Genomic DNA, 20,918 nt, shown 5'->3' on the forward strand with positions numbered 1-20,918 from the left:
GTATTGTCGCTTTAGCTATTTTAGGATGGGTGCTAAATTAACGGGTACTGCAGCTGTCAGCGAACGTACGTTCGTCGAACCCTCTCACGTACGCATATTCCTACATACGTGCATATCCAGTTCCTGTATTAGTCATCACACGTCATATATGTCATAAGTTACTTGGATCTGACCTGGCCTTAGTCCCTATCATTACTGCACAGACATAGACAAACATCTTTCGCCCCCTTTTGTCCTGGCCAATCTCCCTTAGTGGCTCACGGCCATTATCTCATTGGTAGAAGAAGAAGAAGAAGGAGGAGGAGGTGGTGGGTTTCGTGTTTTCCTATTCTATCACAGCAACAAGGGTGTGTTCGATATAGCTTGCCGAACCACAGGATTGCTTATCTGACACTACAAGTTGCTTGCCATGGAACGACCGTCAAGACTCTGTAAGTGTCCCAGTGTATATCCATTTACTGCTTAATTGATCCTTCCTTGAATTTTACCGTCTCGCATCATTATAATTATTCTCACCGTGTCCGCGATGCACATTGCTATCTTGCTGCCATTCAGAAACTCGCTCGAAGCATGTAGTTTCACTCCTAAGGCACAGTAAACCCTCACGAGCGGCAACAGTTCCCACAGTATAGGAGCGAAATTTAATAAAAGTCTGAGCACGGTTGATTCACATTCTGGTCATATATCTTCACGTATTGGGGTAATTCGAAAGACAAGATTCTCTGTGTGCAGCTACGCGATCATGGGGTCGCAAGCTGACGTCATCCTTGGTCGATTACGGTCGTCGTCTGGAGTCCATGTCAAACATTATGCGACCCCGGATATCTCCGAGGAAGAAGTCAGGAGACTTTCACACCACGTTTTCTGCGCTGTACCCCAGGTAAATCGTACTCTGTATAGGACGCGCTCACGTTTTCTGTACAAAAAAAAAAAGAAGAAAAATCCACAAAACGTTATTTACCGGTAGCATGGACTTGGCTGATTCTCTATGGGACGATCGCACACCTCTGGAACAACTGCTTTCGATGGGTTTCTGCTACGGACTGTTCCTCCTCATCATCACGGCGACTTACCTCGCCTACTTCTCCACGATGTACAATTCCGTGAGCCGGAAAGTTGTCTTCGGTATGGAGTTTGATGTCTGCACGAAGGACGTATGCCTTGAACAAGGTTTGGAATCATATGTCTTCCATTGACAGCGGGCGGCATCTATACTTCCAGCGCGTCATAATGCTCCTAAGATCCAACATGCACGGTAACGTGTATAAAAAGATGATATTGAGGAAAAGTGAGCTGCTAAGAATCACTGTAACAGTACAGTGGTTTGCAACGTATCCCCTGAACAGGAAGGCTACAGCTAACCGCCAACTGTAATGTCGGGGAGCGAAAAAAAAAAAAAAACGCTTTCTAAGTAAACTAATATAGTGGTGAAAGATGAAAGTCACTGAAAAGGTTAGCCAGCTGTAGGGATCGAACCCACATCAGTTTATCTCTAATATAGTGGACACTTGCGGTGCACGATGGGCGCCGTTCCACGGTCGCGAACACGATATTATTTGTCGCTAGAGCGTCAAGATGCATGGGATCAGCACAAAGATTCCATGGAAGTGTGTTTACGTCGTTTTGAAGAACTACCCAAGTGTTGCCCAATTTCCACCCAACCCTACCTCCCCACAGGAAGAGATAGGTGTTGTGTATACAGTACACGAGGGTAACTCAGAAAGTAATTATAGTTTAGCTTTGAAAATGTAAGAAAACGTTTTATTATGCAATAGTATCTTTTTCTAAACACACAGCACCCTTTTCTTCATATAATAACCTCTCACTGTTCACGAGCCTCGAAATCCCGTTCTTGTATTCGTCCACAGCCAGTCCATTTAACCAACTGTTGACTGCAAGGTCCAATTCGTCATTATCTCTTAGACGTTTTACATCCCAGGAACTCTTTAAGCTTACGAAAAATATGAATATCGCTCGGAGGAACAAGGTCTAGCTTTTGGGTGGATGATTGAAAACCTCCCGCCCAACACTGCCCAACAAAGCTTGAGTTGCAGCATGGGGCCGGTCATTGTCGTGAAGAAGAATAATGTCGCCAGAAAGATTTCCATGTCTCTGATTTTGTGTGGCTCGCCTCGTCTTTTGGGTGTCTTGCATAAAATGATTTTTTTATTAATCTTTTAAAGCGGAACGGTATTTACTTTATGTATTAGCATCTCTCCTAGTCTACTCCGCTTGTCCTATTACTCTTGACCTCCTGTCCCTCTCTTGCACATGGCGTTCCATTGCAGCTCGTTTCTTGGAGTCGACGCTGAACCGGTCCGCGGAACCATGCGATCATTTCTACGAATATGCCTGTCATCTATGGCCAAAGACAGTAGGCAACGCACTGCCCGATAATGCAAGCACTGTTTGGACTGTGCTGAAGAAGAATATCTTGATGGAAATAGAGGGTAATTACATCTTGTTAGCGTTCGTCGTGGTTGAGCCTCCTGTTTGAGGCAGACTTCTGATATTCAACTGGTTGCTCTTGCAGGTGTGCTTGATTTTGCCAGAAAAAAGAGGGACGTCGCACGCAGCACTGTAGAGAACGCTACTCTCCATCTCTACAACTCGTGCATAAATTGGGGTAAACATATCTCTTGCGTTTAGCAATAACAGACACGCGCGGTAACTTGGTGTTAGCCGTGACTGCCACAGTGGGGCCTTCTATACAATTGCCTGGCGTGATATACTCCTCACAGCCAGAACTCAGTCGGATGTTTCGATGCATGCTACGTCACTATGCTACGGCACTACGCTACCAAAGTCTTGGTCATCCTCCATCCTCTTTCCCCTTTCACTGCTTTTGAAGCAATGTGACCACCGGTTCGTTACATTGTGAATGCTTATAAATAAGGTTACCAAGAAAGCTTTTTTCCCAGGGAGCACTTTGCGAGTATATAGTAGAAAGTGATGAAAGGGAACAGAGGGTAGGCTGGGAACGAGAGGGCATGGATATTTTTATGCTGCATCAATCGACTTCGCAAACGAAGAAGAAATGTACCGTAAGTCGGAAACATGTGTGAGCATATCAGCTGAAGTTACTGGCGTTGTAGGTGATGCGCATGTGGAGCGGGGCCCCCAGTGGAGTCTGGTGGGGCAACTCCTTCCGGAGCGCGAGAGGCGCCACTTAACGCACCCAGTGTTAGATGTGGTGTGGAAACGTAGATTTGAATGTTGATATACTGTCTGTACTAAGTATCTGTCACAGCTCTCGTATCCTGTTTGCAACCTCAATTGATGATCGAGAAACACGATACTCCTCCCCATGCAGTACGCGGCGTTTGCGGAGACGAGCATGAAGTACCACTGTACCGGTACCGCAGATAGAAAGTTGCTGAGGCGAATCGACGATCATGACATTTGAATGCAGGGACTGAAACCGGAACGGAACCGAAAACAGCTTGGAACCCAATTATTTTCAAGAACCGTAACCGGAACGTAACCGCAATACACAATCGACAATTAACCGAAACAGTAACCTGAACCGAAAAATGTGATTTCGGTTACCGGTTCATGAGAATCTGTTCAAGCGTGAACGCGAACAACTTTGGATACGATATTTGTATGACTTTATTACTCTGATTAGTGGTGTAGTACGTGCTTCTGTTAAAGTAGCTATCTTCGTCACGTTTTTTTTATTTATTATTCAGAAGTTGTGTAGACAACGTACCATCTTATGCGCTTGGACCCATAATCGGATGGCATACACGTCATATGACATGTATGGCGTACGTCCCATGAAGTGTATTATTGTGTGATCATTTAAGTACGAAGCGTTGCACGTTGTTTGTTTCCACATCTGTTTGCTTAACCGCAGTTTTTCTTGCCTTACGAAGTTGCCTTGTCTACGAACTCACGCGAAGGCCGACTTGGCGTATCGGTGAGCTCGATCATGCCGCATATTAGTGCACTCACCGGATAACATCACAGTTGCAAACAGAGCAGGTGTGATGTTATCTGGTGAGTGCACTAATATGCGGCATGATCGAGCTCATTGAGGCGCCATGTCGACCTTTGCGTGAGTTCGTAGCCGCGGTTGAACTCACGCCTTATTAGATGATTGTGATCGTGAGTATCGAGGCCCGAAGTGCCTGGCAGATGGCACTACCCTTTCGGAGCGCAACAGAGAAATACGTTCATTTTTACCAGTTTACCCGCACTTTGTAGCTCATTTTGCGATGTCCACGCAGCCTGCAGATACACCCTAGAGGGAACCGAAAAAATACAGGTTCAACTGTTTGTTTACCGGTAACTACAAATATTGAAACGTCGAATCCCGTAACCGTAACCGCTTTCAGAGTTCTGACACTGAACCATAAGCATAACCGAACCGATATTCAGTCCCGTCCGTCGGTTTCAGTCCCTGTTTGAATGTAGCCAAAACGCGTGAACACTGGCGGAACTATGCCATTGCACATCCGTTTATGTAGTTTTCGCTCCCTGACTCCGTTTCTGAGATGGAGTAGTTTGATTCAAGTTGTACATTCCAGTGAAATGTTCAGTCATTGGATAGAGTCATGACATTGGAGTAGTTACTCTGATACACGCAGCCGGAGCTAAAGAATACAATTAATTGTCCAAATATCGTGATATTTCCAGCGCTTTGCTTTCCTGTTCAAGCAAAATGATTACAGATAGTAGAATAAATGGGAACACATTTGGTCTTGTCAGGTCGCCGTAATAAATTGGGTATTCTGCCTCTTCGCGACATCCTCAGCTATTTGTCCGTAAGGTATTGGCCTCTGCTTGATGTGTACGGAGACGAATACAACGCTTCTCGCCTGCTCATCCGCATCCTACACCTATACAAGTTGGACGTCTTTGTTGCTGTCAGCATCCAAAGGAGTCTCCGCAACCGAAGTCAATACCTCTTAAACGTAAGAATACAGGAAAGTCTTAGTGGATTCGCTTTGCGCACGCTACGATAAGACGCGTGCAAGCGTCCAACGGTGGAAAAATACGTTTTAATACACTGGGCTCCCGTCCACAAGCTCTCCGCCAACGTTTCCGACGCATATAAGATTCACCAACCGGTCGTATATGCAACCGAGGCTGCCAAGGCAGAGTCTCACGACTCCGAAGCCGAAGTGACAGGACGCTATCAAACAACATGCATGAATTCATTTTCATAACATTTGATGTTATCTTGTACTCTCAGCAGACTTTGCCTTACAATCTTAATGTGTAAAAAAACCACAAGGTCTTTTACACGGTGCCCTCCAAAAAATGGAATAGGAGAGTTCGACGATAAATGCAATATGTATTATACATGCTCTCGTCCCTACCAGGTGTGAAAACAAGAAGTAAAATGCGTGAAACTGTTCATTTAGTCCCGCTTCACCCTACTTCAGATTGATAACCCCACATTCGGCATTCCCGACGGCCTTCTCCGATTTGACTACCCAGAAAAGAAAGCTGTCCTCTCGCATTACCACGATTTCATCGTACGAGTAGCAAGATTCTTCCGAACCGACGTACGACTTTCCGCCGTTGCCTGGGAAATCGTTGGCTTCGAAGTTAACCTGGCAAAGGTGAGCTGGTTTCATGAGTCCCGATTAGGGTATGCTCCTTTTCGGATTCAGTTATGGCTCGAAGCATAATTGACGTGCAATCCGTGCACCACAAGCTATGCTTCCTATGGCGTCGCATCATTATCCTTATCGTCCACTCCACTATTACTCCGCTGTTAGGACTGGGCTTTGTTCTCGGGATGAGAATGACCCAGGTTTCGTATACAGAGTCTGAAACCGGGCAAAAACATCCTGAGCAGCTGGAGACTGTCCCTTTGCGTGGTATATGGCTTGCTGTGTTGATCATGCGTGAGGAATCTTGGCACCCACCTTGCAGAGACCTCGTGCATGTTAGGACATCGGGTAGCGTAACACTTTTGGGGACGCCAATCTTCAACAGTGCTTATGTCCTATGATAAAGCTGTGTATCTGTTCGCGCACTCCTTTTGTGTCATGACAAGAACTTATGAGACATCCCTGCCCCGTACAACGGGCGTCTTACACATGAAACCCTGACAACTGTAAGGCGTTAAAACCCGGCGTGTACTGGATTCAGAAAAAATCATAGTAGCTCATGTTGCTGAGCTTCGGTGGAAATTCCTCGATTCTTTTTTCAGACCATCGAACCGTTCTTCAGTGAAAAGTCTTTCCTCTGGAGCTCTGCTGTTGTAAAGGTTATGGACATAAAGTCCTTGGTGAGTAGATTATATCTATTTCAGTCCGACGCGAACTTCTGCGCTGCAAGCAACCTCTTATACGTCAAGAGAATGAAAACGACTTGCACTTATGAAGCACCGCCAATATAGAGGAGGAAACGAAAGAGCACCAGCTAGCACAGACGTCTTTGTTGATAGTGTCATTAGGTAGTCAGTTCAATTCGGTAAAATGCAGTGGAAGGAACACTCTTACTCTGAAGCTCATCGCGAAATGGCTTTAACTATACAACTTCCACAGACACCGTGGGTTTGGCTGATTCGTCGAATCGCCAAGAGTGCAGGCATCGAACGTCCCGAGCAACTGTCCGTGGTTCTCTGGAGCAAGAAATACTTGGAATACTTGTCTCACCTGTTCAAGCAACCCGTTATGAGGTGAGAATAAGATGACATCGAGAGAGAAATAGGACGTCCAACGGAGGTCAAATACAGTATTGATGCCGGTAAGGTTGCTGTTCGTACCACGTCCAACTAACATGCGAACCACGGCTTTGATAGCGTTAAGTGTCACCTCAAAATTATTCAATAGTTTAATATAGCTATAGCATCAGAGCAGAGGTTCAGACAATATCGCATTTGGCGCTCAAGCCGTCCTGGCCGTTCCGCAGCGACCACGTTCATGATGGTGCTCTATTGATCGCTCTTCTGTTCTCCTGTGTGGCTTCTGTTATGTGGTGAGGATCTATGAGTCCCAACAACCAAATTACCGCGAGCACCAAAATACCAAGGTAATCATCATAAAAATAATGTTGTTGCCTTGACCGCTCTTCCAACAGAAGACACCTGATCAACTACATGGCATGGCGCGTGATCCTAGCCTTGGGACCTGCTACAACCGAGGAATTCGTCAATATTCACCAGGAGTTTTTGAAGCTGATCGGACTGTCTACGAACGCGCCTCGAAATGAGCTGTGCTTCCAGGATGTGCTGACGTTAATGCCGTATGCCACGGGTCAGCTTCTAGTCTCCAACTCCAGCGAGATACAGAGCAACAGCGTACGTGACTTGCACAGAGCATCTGTGTAACGAGTACATAGTAACGAGCACACAAATTGAGGAGACATCTGTACTGCCTTCCCTACATCTTGCAGAAGCAGGTTGCTCGCATGTGTGAACAGCTTCGTGCAACTTTAGCGCATAATTTGGGTTACACAGGCTGGCTGTCGCCTCCAACTCGACAGCACGCCATTAGCAAGGTAAAAACAACGTACATGTGGTGTGCATGAGGTAGCTATATAATTAATCGATTTGACTTCAGGCAAAGGGCATCACATATGTCATAGCCGAGCAAAACCCTCAATTTTCTGAACGTGTAAGTATTATTCAGCACTTCCCTACATTTGCTCTGTAACGGCTAGACCCCGGATGTTAAGCCAATAAAAGCTGGGCTAAATTTGCGCACCAAAAGTATGAACACTGTGTAAAATGCTGACACGAAGGAGGAGGAGGGAAAATGGATTGTACCGCATCCAGCGCTAGGAAATGTTTCTGGTTACTTGCACTGTTGTCGGCACAGTTCCCCCTCAAGTCGGCCCAGGACACATACTGTCCCCCACTCCTTCCTGCTGTCCTCTCTCCATCTGTCCTGCCGCTCATAGCCACAGTGGCTTCGCGGCGTTAATACGGAAGTAAAAAAAAAATTACCTGGACTTGACACATCGTTAGCCAGTCCCTCCAACCAAAACCAACCAACCCACAACCAATTGAAACAAGCCGCCTTCGGCCACCTTGTCGGTGCGGGATTTCCCTGGTTCAAATTTTCTTCATCAAATCAAACAATTTTGACTTATGTCCTCCAATTCATGTCTGGACGGGGCTCTTTTCCTGCGATCAGGGCGCATAGGGGTGAAAGCGCCATTCCAATTGTTAGTATGGAATGTCTTCGACTTTGTTGATCGACGAAATAGGCCTTTATAGGCACAAAAAGACTTCTCTAAGCAAATGTTTTACGTTTTTATCGATTGAGATTCCACGTTGAGAAAGAATTCGTCCACCCATCCGGGCTCTAGTCACAACTAAAACCACCACTATATTGCTGCTGTTACAGTAACTTTGTACTTTGCACAGTACCAGAACATAACACTGACATACGTAAGATATACCTTTTTGATTGTCATACGATAATGACGCATTAGGGTTTCAAAAGTCACGTTAGAAAATATACCTTCACAAATTGTACCACAGTTCCAAACACTGTGGTACGTGTGATTATTACGCAATGTGTATAGCGTTACGTATGAAACCAATTGTACCTTGCTAAACAATTTCGGATTTCGTTCTTGAAAGTGTCATGAGACAGATATGTAACGTTGTAATGAAAGTACGCATAACAACCGCGTCGCAGACTGAATTCAAGACCTCCTACGTGGCCAACATAGTCCGGCTCCTTGTCTTTCGCGCCCATAAGGAGTGGCAAAAGCTGGGACATGTCGCCAAGGCATTCATCAAGTAAGAAAACCTCCTCAAATTGCTGACAACTGTTGTGTTGCGGTTAACCGAGCTTAACGGGGCTACCACCCGTCCGCATTTCACGCGGACAGTTCGAAAATCATTGTGTTCGGTCTCCGGGTGAAAGTGTGAAAACCCGTGAAAACAGGGCAAAACGATAAAAAGAACTCATTACAATAGTATTCTGCAAAAAAAACAAGAAAAAGGGCTGCAACCTTGAACCAATCGCCTTTAATTGCGGTAGCTTCATAGGGCCATCGTTGGTGTGTGTGTGTTTGTGTGTGTGTGTATGTTGTTGTTGTTGTTGGCGAGACCAGGCTACGCGCAGACCTATAGTGGTTGGACCTACAAGGGTATCGCCTTAATGCGTGCAGTGGACATCGAAAACCAAGTGAAACCAATAGGGAGATACTTCAGATAAACTTTGAGTCAGCTAGCAGCATTGTTAGGGTGACTGAATACTATAGCTATTGTATTAAGGCCTCCTAAGCATTGTCATTATGCGGCTCCGTCTTGTGGCGTGTGTAGGAACGAACTCAGTTGCTATAGCTCGACGAAAACAAGGCTGAAGATGCCGTGAATGCCGAATCTAGGGATGTGCCAACCGAATCCGCGAATCCTTGAATCCTCGAATTCTAGGCAGGGATTCGAGATTCGGGAATCCGAATCCCACTGCACAAAACTGCGAATCGAATCTTTCGAATCCACCGACCATGTTTGCTCGTTTCTTTTTCAAATTGACGCCTCTGGAGTCCGCTGAAAGCCTCATTGACCGACGGGTGTTTTCTTGTTTCTTTGTTCACATTGCTCTGGACTGAAAGAGTTCAGGCTGAAACTGTTACATTACAAGTTTAAAAGTAATATGGTTTTGCTTTTGATTGTTGCTTTAGCTTTATGGAAATAATTCAGACTCGAGAATTTAAGTATTTCTTGTAGTGGACGAGCAATATGTCAAATAAATTAAGAACTATATGGGTATATTCTTAAACTAACTTTCTAACTAGTAACTAAACTAAAATAATCTTCTTCAACTTCTAACTAAATAGTAACTTTCTAACGAAGCTGAACTATTAATTTTTTTATTATTAAACAAATGTATCATATTCTGCTTCAAAACACTCTCCAGTAGAAGCTTTTTTTCTTCATTTTTGAACTCTTTAAGGATTTGAAAGATTCGAGGAGGAGGAGGAGTGTCGTTGGGAGGAACCCGAGAGGTCTGCCTGCCTGATTAGGCGGCATGTTTTTCGGGAAGGGAAAGGTGGTGGAGAGGAGGAGAGGAAAGGGTGAAGTGGAAGACCGAGCGGAATCCGCTCGGGGGGAGGATAGCTGCGTCCATGGGCCGACTTCAGGGGAACTGTGCCGGCATACGCCTATTACACATCTGAGGGAAACCCAGGAAAAACCTCAGACGGCACAGTCGGCCCGCGGATTCGAACCGCGGACCTCCCAGTCTCCAAGCGCACGCGTTACCGCTGCGCCACCGGAGCTGGTGAAAGATTCGAAATTTGTAAGATTCGTGGATTCGCAGAACCTTCCTTGGATTCGGATTCGGATTCGCAAAATTCTGGATTTATTCCATCTCTAGCCGAATCTCAATGCCAATTTATTTTTAACCTGACCCGCCAACTGTTTTACGCCTATGCGAAAGCCAGGACCCTTGGAGGTTGTTAGGTCGAAGAAAAATATAAATTTAAGCTATTTTGCACGTTCTGTATAGTATGCTAGCCGGCTAAGCAGATTGTCAGTGATACCTAAATCTGAAAGTCATAAATCGCTCTCTAAATTTGTTTGTCACGGTCAGACGACCATCAGCATAGGGCATGCGTAGGCTGACTCGAAAAAGGCTCCAGGACGAGACGAGGACGGCCAACACTCGAGATATAGGCCCTGTTGTGTCTTAACTCAACTCGAATGCGATGGCATACGCTGCTACTCAAGGCCTCGAAAACAATTTAAGAAAATAAAGGAGAAATTAAAAAGGTTTCTTTCTTCTCCTCGGCTTCAGAAACTGTCCAAAATCTCCAGTCTGAAAGATATTCCGGCGAAATATAATGCATAAACAAGGCCAGGTGCCTCATTCAGTTAGACCAAGTAAAAGCTATTCCACTTTATATTTATATTGTGAACGCTCGAACTCTTCTAACACTTAGGCAATGAAGCATAAAAAGGTAGTTTGTCTCCAGTTTTAGTACTTCTTTGATTTCACCGAGTCGGACTTAGTTTTGCGTCTGCACACTTAATGTGTTACTTTGCGCTAATTGTTATACTGGCATAAACTTTCATGTTTCATTTTTCGCGTGCAAAATAAATTCTGTATTTATTTATATATATTGCGCTATGATTTGTTCTCCGATGTTCGCTAAGTCGTCTAATCGTAATCTAAGTCGTACACGAGTGAGAACGTCGGATTTTGTTTTCGATTCACCCAATGAAAACTTTCCTTTTTTTTTTTTTTTTCTATCACTTCAAAATGTTCAGCAATTTTGCATCTCTATGATGGTAACTAGGAAGATATGCCGACACACTGCATGGACACATATATAATATATATATTTCATGTATACGTACATCGATCATATCTATCCAGGCCTTATTTTAGATGTGGCGTCGTTGCCGCACGGTTCCTCAGTGTCGTGTCCTCCTTTCAGCGACATCCCACACTCATCGACTGACGTTCACTACGACCCAATCTACAATAAAATAGGTAAGTGAACTGCACGCGCAGTGACTAGCGTTCATTTAAGAATTACAGCGTTGTTTCTTCAGGCGGTTAGACACGGAAGGCGTACACATTTCTCGTGACACCTCGCATAAATCGAAAGGGGTACGCAAAGAGGGCGTACTCCTCTTGTTCACAATGAATCAGGAAATCGAGCGACATCATTCTATTAGATTTGTCACCTCAAGAGCGATGCAGGGCTTTTTAAAAGACTGCTTCGTTATAGTTCGCGAGCATTGCAGCTAAATACAGGATCTTCGCAGTCGCAGTGAACGAAATTGACACCCGGACAAGCGATGTACAGGGTGGGTGTAGATAAAGCAGCCCCACATTTTCGCACATAGCGCGTTCCCTGCATACCGTGCGAACTTCCGGCGGCGCAGGGCGGTGCATTTATGCGGTGCAAATCGTGGTGACCAAACTCTGCACAATAAAATCGTTAGCAACGCGAACTTCGCTCCGTGTTTCCAATGGGGCATGGCAGTGTAGCACAGTTGCATCACCCTACCGATGGGGGTAGTGCCACTCACGCAGAAACAAAACGAGATCTGGTACGCCTAGCGGTAGCTAGACGCAACTGTGCCGTGGCCGCCATATTGACTTCTGCATAGGAAAATCGGGATGCACGGACAGCAACGTTTGCATGGATAACGTTTTTGTTACATGGACGAGTTTGGTTACTACGATATTTTTGTTAGTTTTCATCGGCTAAATGCGTCATCCCGCGCCACTGGAAGTTCATGTGGTAAGCAGGGGACGCCATACGTGCATAAATGTGGGGCTACTTTATCTGCACCCACCCTGTAGATAGAACGAGAAGCTTACTATTACATCTCTTTACATTTTTAATATTTTTACTTGTGCGTAGTGGAGGTAAGGACACTGCCCTTTCCTTTTCCTTCATTTTTATTTTTTGAAGGGGATGAGGAGGTTCCGTGATCGATCACTGATTGTGCTTCCTGTTCGCAGTAATCCCTGGAGCGCTGTTGCAGCCGCCGATCTACACTGATGGCCTCAGTCCGTAAGTCAAGGTCAAACGCATCGGAGGCATGTCGTCAAGCGAACTCGTATGCTTTGTTCGAACTGAACTTGCGGCATGCGTAAGGTATCTTCGATTTCGCTCTACTCGTTGAACTAGTTCAGGCGTTGCAGCACTTCTGTATTCGTTTTGGCAGTGCCGCTCGTGCCCTCTGCACTCTCGTATTCGTTTTGCAACGGTGCAGCACTAGTTCTACACGAGTTCACGGCCGGGCTGCACTTGCTGGATAGGAAGTGCAGTACGAGTGCACGCGGAGCAGACGAGAGGTCGGTAACGCTGACGGTTCCTTCATAAACGTGCGATGCAATGCCTATTGCATTGTTGCGATAAACACGCGGGAAGCGATAATGCCGTCATATCTGAGACCTACCGAACGGATGATTCGAATTTTTTTTTGCACGGGAAGCATATTACAGTTGTCTTTACTGTGTTAGAAAAAGGCACAAGCTTTGGAGCGGCCGAGAACTTTTTTTTTCATCAAAATATACAGAGATGAAGGACCGAGTAGGAAAAACAAGACTCCAATTCGTAGTGTTTTCCCACAGTGTTCCCGTCATTGCCAGGAACACGACTGCGATCTTCTTTCTCTTCCGCGCAAGCAAATAGAATGCACACGTCGTCAACTCGTTGTTGCTGTCGGAATCCAGCAGGTCCAATTCTGCTTACAGATACAGAGCCATAAGAAACACTTATGCCAATGACTAGTAAAGCGAATGAAGCGCAACTCACACAAACAATATATATGAAAGGAAAAACAAGCGTAAAGAGCACGACAATGGCCGCGGTGCTGGCAGCAGACCACTAGCTTACACCTGCACCTGCGCTGCATTCGTTTTAGAAGCGCTAGTGTTGAACCTACACTCAGCGGCGCACTCTTTGCACCACATCGGCATTCCCCGGAACTAGTGTCGGTAGTGCAGGCCAAATCGAAGAGACCTGTAGTTCAAACAAAACACACGTATCCGATTACACCTTCTGCCTGTTCTCATGACGATAGAAAGAGAGAGAGAAAAAAAAATGCGTTCATTAGGTCTTATCACCGTGGCTTTATGCAGTGCATTCAACTTCGGTTCGCTTGGATTTATCATCGCTTCGAAAATGATGAGCTCCCTCATATTTGAAGGTGAGTCACATTAAAGATAGTAGCACAACACCCTTTGTACATGCCTTATACAGCTGCATTCTTCAATCAAAATCGGAGTTACTTCATTTTCAGTCAACTTAAAGTTTGGGAATGAAATTTTCATAATTCATTCATCCCATTTTTCATGCAGAATGTATTCCAGAAATAGAGTGTGGTTAGAAAAACCGTGTGTCCATCCGTCCGTGGCGTCACCTGTGAAGCGTGCTTTCACTGCAGTGACAGGTTGTACACAGGGGAAGCAACCGTGCCATATGTCTGTGTGGCTCTCATAAGCCAGCTGATACTGTTGCGATTGCTGTTCTGTTCGTGTCTGTTGTAACTCAACGTGATGATAACGGCCAAAAACGAGGGAGCAAAACGGTGACGACTTCAAGGAACGGTCACCCTCAAACCCATGGACTCAAAAACTATGGGGGCATGTTATTCCTCGCTCAGCGCCAAGGAAATTAAAGGAAAAACTAAGGAAAACAAAAAGACAATGTAATAAATTAAATTTCCTTTAATTGTGAGTATGCAGCATTCCCGTCTGGTTCTTTCTGTCCTTGCCTCTCTGCTGTGTAAAACTGACTTACCAACTACCCCGTTTCTCTACCTTAGTTAAAAAATCAGTAGAAATACAGTCAGTATGGCCTTAGTCAAGAAATCCTAGTTTAACCGAGTACAAATAAGTGGTAATTGCAGTAGCCGATGTCTAGGACAAAAATAGGAAATACAGCAGTTATAGCCTTAACTAATCTAACTACTGTAGTTAACATGAAAAACGGTTAGGAGCTCCTAACCGTTTTTCATGTTACGTGTGTGATTCCCTCTTCGCGGGCTCCTTGACAGCGTTTCTCTCCCCCACCCCCTTTTCGACGTATACTGTAGTTAACTACAAATGAGTTAGATTTAACTGCATTCCCGTATGTAGTTTCTAACTACATTTTATACTTGTCCTTGTATACTTGCCGCGTATGACTTACCAACTGCTCCGTTTCTCTACCTTAGGCAAGAAACCCTAGCTTAACCGAGTTGAAATAAGTGGTAATTGCAGTAGCCGATGTCTAAGACAAAAATAGGAAATACAGCAGTTATGGCCTTCACTATAACTACCGTAGTTAACTACAGAAGAGTTAGGTGAACTAGTGGACTTAACTGCATTCCCGTAAGTAGTTTCTAACTACAAGTAGTAGTAGTAAGTAGTTTCTTGTCTCTCTGCCGCGTATGACTTACCAGTTATCCAGTTTCACTGCCTTAGGCAAGAAATCCTAGTTTAACCAAGTTGAAATAAGTGGTAATTGCAGTATAGCCGATGTCTAAGACAAAAAATAGGAAATACAGCAGTTATGGCTTTCGCTAATTCAACTACTATAGGTAACTACAAAAAATAAGGTTAACTAGTAGTTAACTCCTGCACATGACTGCCAATACCTGCATAATGTAATGAACCCCAACTATCAGTGTCACAATCCCTTTAACCCCTGGCCAATTGCCATCTTGTTCTCTAACAGGAAGGTGCTTCGACAAAGATGGAACGTACACCTGCTGGTGGGACACCGAAACCGTGATGAACTACTCCAGTTCCGTAGAAGCCTGCTACGACACCGTCTTGGGATACAGTAACAAGGTACACTCACGCTACATAACGTCCCATCGCTCGTACTAACTGTCCGGGAGCGATTTCAGACGGACATCAACGACTTCCGAAAACAGATGGTCACGAGCATGGCAGCCGTTGGAGTGACGTATAAGGTACCGTCCCTATACTCGCACAGTCAAAACATAGGCTTCACTATATGATATAGAGTTACGTTTCTCATATTTGGCGACGTTATGCTTAGTAGCAGTTATGACTAGGCCTGTGCGAATCGCAATTCTAAAACCGAAACAAATACGAGGCGAATCGGGGCGATTTTTTTTACCCTTTACAGAATTATCATTATACAGTTATGAGAGCTACCTAGATGCGGCTTGCACGCGCGGGTTATACGGCAAGGCAGACATCCTTTCGAAGAGCGTACTGCCAATCACCAAATTAATGAATTAAATTTTAACAAGATGTTTTTTGGGGAAATGTGAGATAGCAGAAATTGGAGCCGCTCATTATTGAAATCCACCCTCTTTTTTAAGTATCCCGAGACGAGCACGTACTTTGAGATATCAATCGCTAATTCTTGCTATGCAAATGAGCCGAACCGAAACCACGCACTTCTTGAGCGCGAAAAGAGGGAAAAGGTGTTCACGTCGGAGGGCCACGTGTTTTGCAGCGATGGAGCTGATTGGAGGAGGAGCTGATCTGATAGCAAGATAGACCGTTTTCGACCCAGATAGGCCTGAGGTCGTGTCGTTTCTGCGCTCGAGAAGCGCGTAGTTCTGGTTTCGGCTTATCGGCATATCAAAATTTGGCGGTTTATATATCAAAGTGCGTGTTCGTTTCGAGATTCTTAAAAAAGAGGGTGGATTCTAATGATTATTGCTTCCAATTCGGCTACCTCGCGAAAAAAAAAAAAAGCCAAAAGCGAAGTTGGCCAGTTGTCCAGTACTTACATGCTCTTTCCTACTGGAAGTACGCCTCGCTGAATGACCCGCCTACAAAAATGGCATCAATATGCTGCTCTCACACCTTAAGAAAATATATGTAACGTATAAAAAAATACCCTGTACAAGGGAACCAAACACATACAGCATAGGCTACGGATATGTAACACACAGGCTGTCCCAGAAAACGTGTCATTGAATTATAATAAAAAAACTACGCCACCTACACTCTTAGAAACGAATTTCACCACATAGCACGCTCCTAGCCAATCATCATCTCGAATGACATCGTTATCTGCCTTGATTTGCTGAAAACGGGAGGCGTACGCCTTTTTTGTGACAATTATGAACAACATAAGTGTCACAAAAAAAGGCATACGCCTCCCGTTTTCAACAAATCAGGGCAGCTAATGATATCATTCGAGATGATGGTTGGCTAAGAGCGTGCTATGCGGTGAAGTTCATTTTTAAGAGTGTAGAATCATGCGGTTAACGGCATTTGTTCTTATTAGGATTTTGCCACCTCCTGACGTCATCAAAAAGTCATCGCGCGTTATGGTCCGATGCTTCGAAAAGCATGATGTTCGGCTATTTTTTCCGATGGGATAGCTCCTGAATATACCTGTCAATTACCATTAATTTGTGTAAATTAGACACGCTCTTCACATTGGGGGGGGGGGGGGTAAAAAAGTCGCCTTTACTTGGCAAATTTCCGACTTAAGCTCGCAAAAATTTACGTAATTAAACTTACGTTACACGACATTCACATGAGGAGGTGGCAAAAACCCAGTAAGAACAAATGCCATTGACCGCATGACTCTAGGCGGTGTAGTTTTTTTATTATAATTCAATGACACGTTTTCTGGGACACCCTGTATACATGTGATACATGCTTATGCGTATAAAGCAGCACTCACTTCGCTTTGGGTACACTCTTCTGGCGCTTTTTATTTCATTTTTTTATTATTTCTCTTTTTTTCTTTCTTTTTGCGGGCTTTGGAGTGTACACTCCTAAAAATGAACTTCACCACATAGCACGCTCCTAGCCAACCATCATCCCGAATGACAACGTTCTCGCCCTAGATTTGTTGAAAACGGGAGGAGGAGCCTATTTTGTGCCGTGCATAATGGGCACAAAATAGTCCTCCCGTTTTCAACAAATCAGGGGCGAGAACGTTGTCATTCGGGATGATGGTTGGCTAGGAGCGTGCTATGTGGTGAAGTTCATTTTTCAGAGTGTAGCTTCGGAACTGTTCGAATATATTCGGTTTGGAACAAACATCGCTATTAGAAATTGAATTCAGGAACCATATTCGATTCGGAATTGGGAACGATTGTACAATTACTCGCTTTGGTATTCGAAACATCAGGATATTCGCACATCCCTATGTTCTGTCTCAGTAGTGAGGAGCTGTCACTGTCATTCATGTTACAGGTAGGACAGCGTACATATTAAAACGGTTATTCCTTCTTTCGCACGTATAAGGGCTTCAAAGTTTTCATGCGAAAATTTGAAGAGGAATTTGAACACAGCAGCCTCCGGAATATCGACATGACGCAAAATCAGCTGTTCTTCATCTCTTTCGCGATGGTGAGTCCGGTGATTTTTCCTTTTTCTTTTTTTTTTTTTTTTGTGGGGAAATTTATATTGTTATAAGGGCGCAGGCGTGGCTCTCACAGCACATACGATCATGTTTCACAGACGTGGTGTGAAAGCGTGCAACCGGAGTCTCGGAGCATCTATGAACTGTCGTCATCGTCCCCAGGGTCGCAGCTAAGGTAACGAAGAAAAGCGTGATTGTCTCGTTTTTTCACGCGTAATTTTCTGCCACTTTCACGTGTAGGGTAGAACTGGCGCTGAAGAACTTCGACAAGTTCGGAAAATATTTCGCCTGCAATGACAACCAGATGAACCCGGAGACTAAGTGCAGCATCGTTTGAGTGTCCTTGTACAGCCCTGAAATCTTACGCTTTGCTAATTTCTAAATAAATCCCGCATTAAGCCTATATTTTTGTGCTGTTGCTGAAACAGCATATACTCTGAGATGCGTGGCACACCTTGAATTGTATTCATGTCTACAGTACTTATACAATTTTCAGCACCAAATTACAACGCGTGCGGGCGTACAGGTGCCCAGGCTAATGTGCACCGGTGCACGGCGAAAACACGGTGCGCATCATAAGCGAATGAAAACTGCAGAATGTTGTGCGAAGTAGCGTGTTCCAACCGCCTGAATCTTTTTCATAGTGGGCGCTTAATTAATTAGGCGCAATTAATTAACTAACTTTGTAATTGCTCCTCTTAGGGCTGAGATGTGAAGTCGAAAGTTGTAGAGTGTGTCGAGAAATACCCATCGCAAATGCTTCCTGCAGCGCACGCCTTTCGTGGAGTGTATCACGTGACATGATTTGAGCGCGATTTCAGAGCTCTCTCTGTTGTGTTTGTGCCTTTGTTTGTTCCAGCCTCAAAACACTTTCCATCATTTCCAACAAACGACACGACACAGGAGACTCATAATGCAATGCAAGCGATCAAGCGAGCTACGTGGGCAACATATCCTCGAGTTTGGTGTGAAGACAAGGGGATTAACAAATATTTGTCCTGTGTTGTACATTCGTTTGTTCGTCCGTCCCCTTGTCTGCACCCCAAACTCAGGGACATGTTGCCTAGAGTCATTAAATAGGGAGCACCCCTATTTAGTGACTCTAATGTTGCCTATACAGGGTGTCCCAGAAAACGTGTCATTGAATTATAATAAAAAAACTACGCCACCTATAATCATGCGGTCAACAGCATTTGTTCTTATTAGGTTTTTGCCACCTCCTAATGTGAATGTCATGTACCCCAAGTTTAATTATGTAAATATTTGCGAACTGAACTCTGAAATTTGCCAAGTAAAGGTCAAGCCACCAATATGAAGAGCGTGCCGAATTCACCCAAATTCATGATAATTCACAGTGATATTCACGAGCTATCCCATCGGAAAAAATAGCCGAATATCATGCTTTTCGGAGCACCGGACCATAGCGCGCGATGACTTTTTGAGCGCAATCGCTCTCAGTGCGACGAAAGGAGGTTCCGAAGCCAGCCCACAGAGTGATAGTAGAAAAAGTAAGTCCCTAGAATTGGGAGAGGGAAAGCATTATTCCAGCGAAAGTCGGACGTGATAAGCCGTGCCTGTTTTATCTCTTTCTGCGATGTCGGAGAGGGCTGGGTTTCCAACCTCCTTTCGTCGGACTGACAAAGATTGCGCTGAAAAATTCATCGTACGCTATTCTGTGCGACCTCCGTACACTCTTAAAAATGAACTTCGCCGCATAGCACGCTCCAAGCCAACCATAATCTCGAATGATATCGTTATATGCCCTTATTTGTTGAAAACGGGAGGCGTACGCCATTTCTGTGACAATTATGAACAGCATAAGTGTCACAAAAAGGCGTACGCCTCTCGTTTTCAGCAAACCAGGGCAGATAACGATATCATTCGAGATGATGGTTGGCTAGGAGCGTGCTATGCGGTGAAGTTCATTTTTCCGGTTCCATTTTTCGGTGTTTTTTCTAATGGGATAGCTCCTGAATACCCCTGTCAATTATCATTAAATTGACTAAATTAGACACGCTCTTCACATTGGTGGGGTAAAAAAGTGACCTTTACTAGGCAAATTTCAGACGCAAAAATTTACATAATTAAACTTACGTTGCACGACATTCACATGAGGAGGTGGCAAAAACCCAGTAAGAACAAACGCCATTGACCGCAGGACTCTAGGTGGCGTAGTTTTTTTTATTATAATTCAATGACACGTTTTCTGGGACACCCTGTATACGTCGTTGTTTTGTCCGTCCGCACACTGTTGGTCTATTTAACGTGACGCTTTTCTTTCCAGTAACCCCCGAATGTGGAGCACCTTTTAAACAGTATATTCGCATAGCGAACTACGCAGTTCTGCAGTATTGCAACATTCGGAGGGTGTTTTTCGGAGTTTATTACCTTTTACAGCTAAGTTAGTACCCGAAATTAGAAGGAAAAGCTCCAGCTGTGAAACTGTGCACTCACGAAAGGAATACTGCCTTGAAAAAATGTCATGCGACAAAACTTTCAGACAACGACGTCTATATCACGATGACCTTTGGCGACGCGGACATCTAGAAATTCGGATGTTCCATCACATGGCCGCAATGCAGCGATTGCTTGCGTCCCATCTTAGTATCTGCGTTGCTACAGCTAGGTTCCCTTTCAAGAAGACAATTGGCACATGTCAACTGTGCTCCCTTGTCCATTTGCACGGTTCATAGAAACAGTATAAACCTATACGCTTGATGTTTTCCAAGTATACCTTGGCAAGGGCTCGAAATATATCGAATACACTCATTGAATTACTCTATTCAGTAACTCCAATTCTAGGCAAGGATGAAGTTCACCCGTGTTACACGGACGTTTCGCGCACTCTTAAAAATACTGTTCCATTTGGTTCACGAGAGCCATACACCCTCCCTTGTCGCGGGGACTGGTATCGCGCGATGCCAGGGAATCTCGACACAACGTTCATCGTCAACTAGACGTCGGGGCATGGGTTTTCTTGCTCTCTCAGTTAGTGGAGCTTCTAAAAGAGAAGTTGCCTTATATTTTACAGGCGTATGCTTTTTGGATAAATCCGAAAGCCAGGAACCCTAAACGCAACGTGACTTGGTGTACCTTCGCCATATGGCTATCTGCTCTATGGTCTGCGATATGACGACTACGAAATATTATGAAATGCGCATTTCGTTTAAAAGCTCAACGAG

General features: G+C 44.6%; 1 protein-coding gene across 2 annotated transcripts; it reads left to right on the forward strand.

Moving 5' to 3' along the window:
• Positions 1–314: 314 nt before the first annotated feature.
• On the forward strand, positions 315–18,139 carry LOC135385430 (membrane metallo-endopeptidase-like 1). Of its 2 annotated transcripts, XM_064614738.1 has the most exons (22): positions 315–431; positions 733–880; positions 968–1,170; positions 2,289–2,450; positions 2,534–2,626; positions 4,714–4,919; positions 5,394–5,573; positions 6,170–6,247; positions 6,507–6,640; positions 7,042–7,261; positions 7,357–7,461; positions 7,524–7,577; positions 8,333–8,356; positions 8,610–8,713; positions 11,362–11,417; positions 12,402–12,453; positions 13,527–13,594; positions 15,106–15,221; positions 15,281–15,346; positions 17,619–17,723; positions 17,835–17,911; positions 17,977–18,139. In XM_064614738.1, exons 1-22 carry the CDS (start codon positions 410–412, stop codon positions 18,071–18,073), a joined length of 2,370 nt encoding a protein of 789 aa, XP_064470808.1. In that variant the 5' UTR covers positions 315–409; the 3' UTR covers positions 18,074–18,139. The 2 variants fall into 2 exon arrangements, with proteins under 2 accessions (XP_064470808.1, XP_064470809.1); XM_064614739.1 differs by lacking the exon at positions 8,333–8,356.
• Positions 18,140–20,918: the final 2,779 nt, after the last annotated feature.

Source organism: Ornithodoros turicata, chromosome 2 (genome assembly GCF_037126465.1).
Source record: "Ornithodoros turicata isolate Travis chromosome 2, ASM3712646v1, whole genome shotgun sequence".
NCBI lineage: Eukaryota > Metazoa > Arthropoda > Arachnida > Ixodida > Argasidae > Ornithodoros > Ornithodoros turicata.

What these genes read in the sequence shown, in the direction of transcription:
- LOC135385430 (XM_064614738.1), top strand. Translation starts at nt 410, where the DNA reads ATGGAACGACCGTCAAGACTCT. An exon ending in TATCTTGATGGAAATAGAGG is followed by an intron (nt 2,451 to 2,533) that starts GTAATTACATCT and finishes TTGCTCTTGCAG; the next exon opens with GTGTGCTTGATTTTGCCAGA. An exon ending in ACCCTCAATTTTCTGAACGT is followed by an intron (nt 7,578 to 8,332) that starts GTAAGTATTATT and finishes TACTTTGCACAG; the next exon opens with TACCAGAACATAACACTGAC.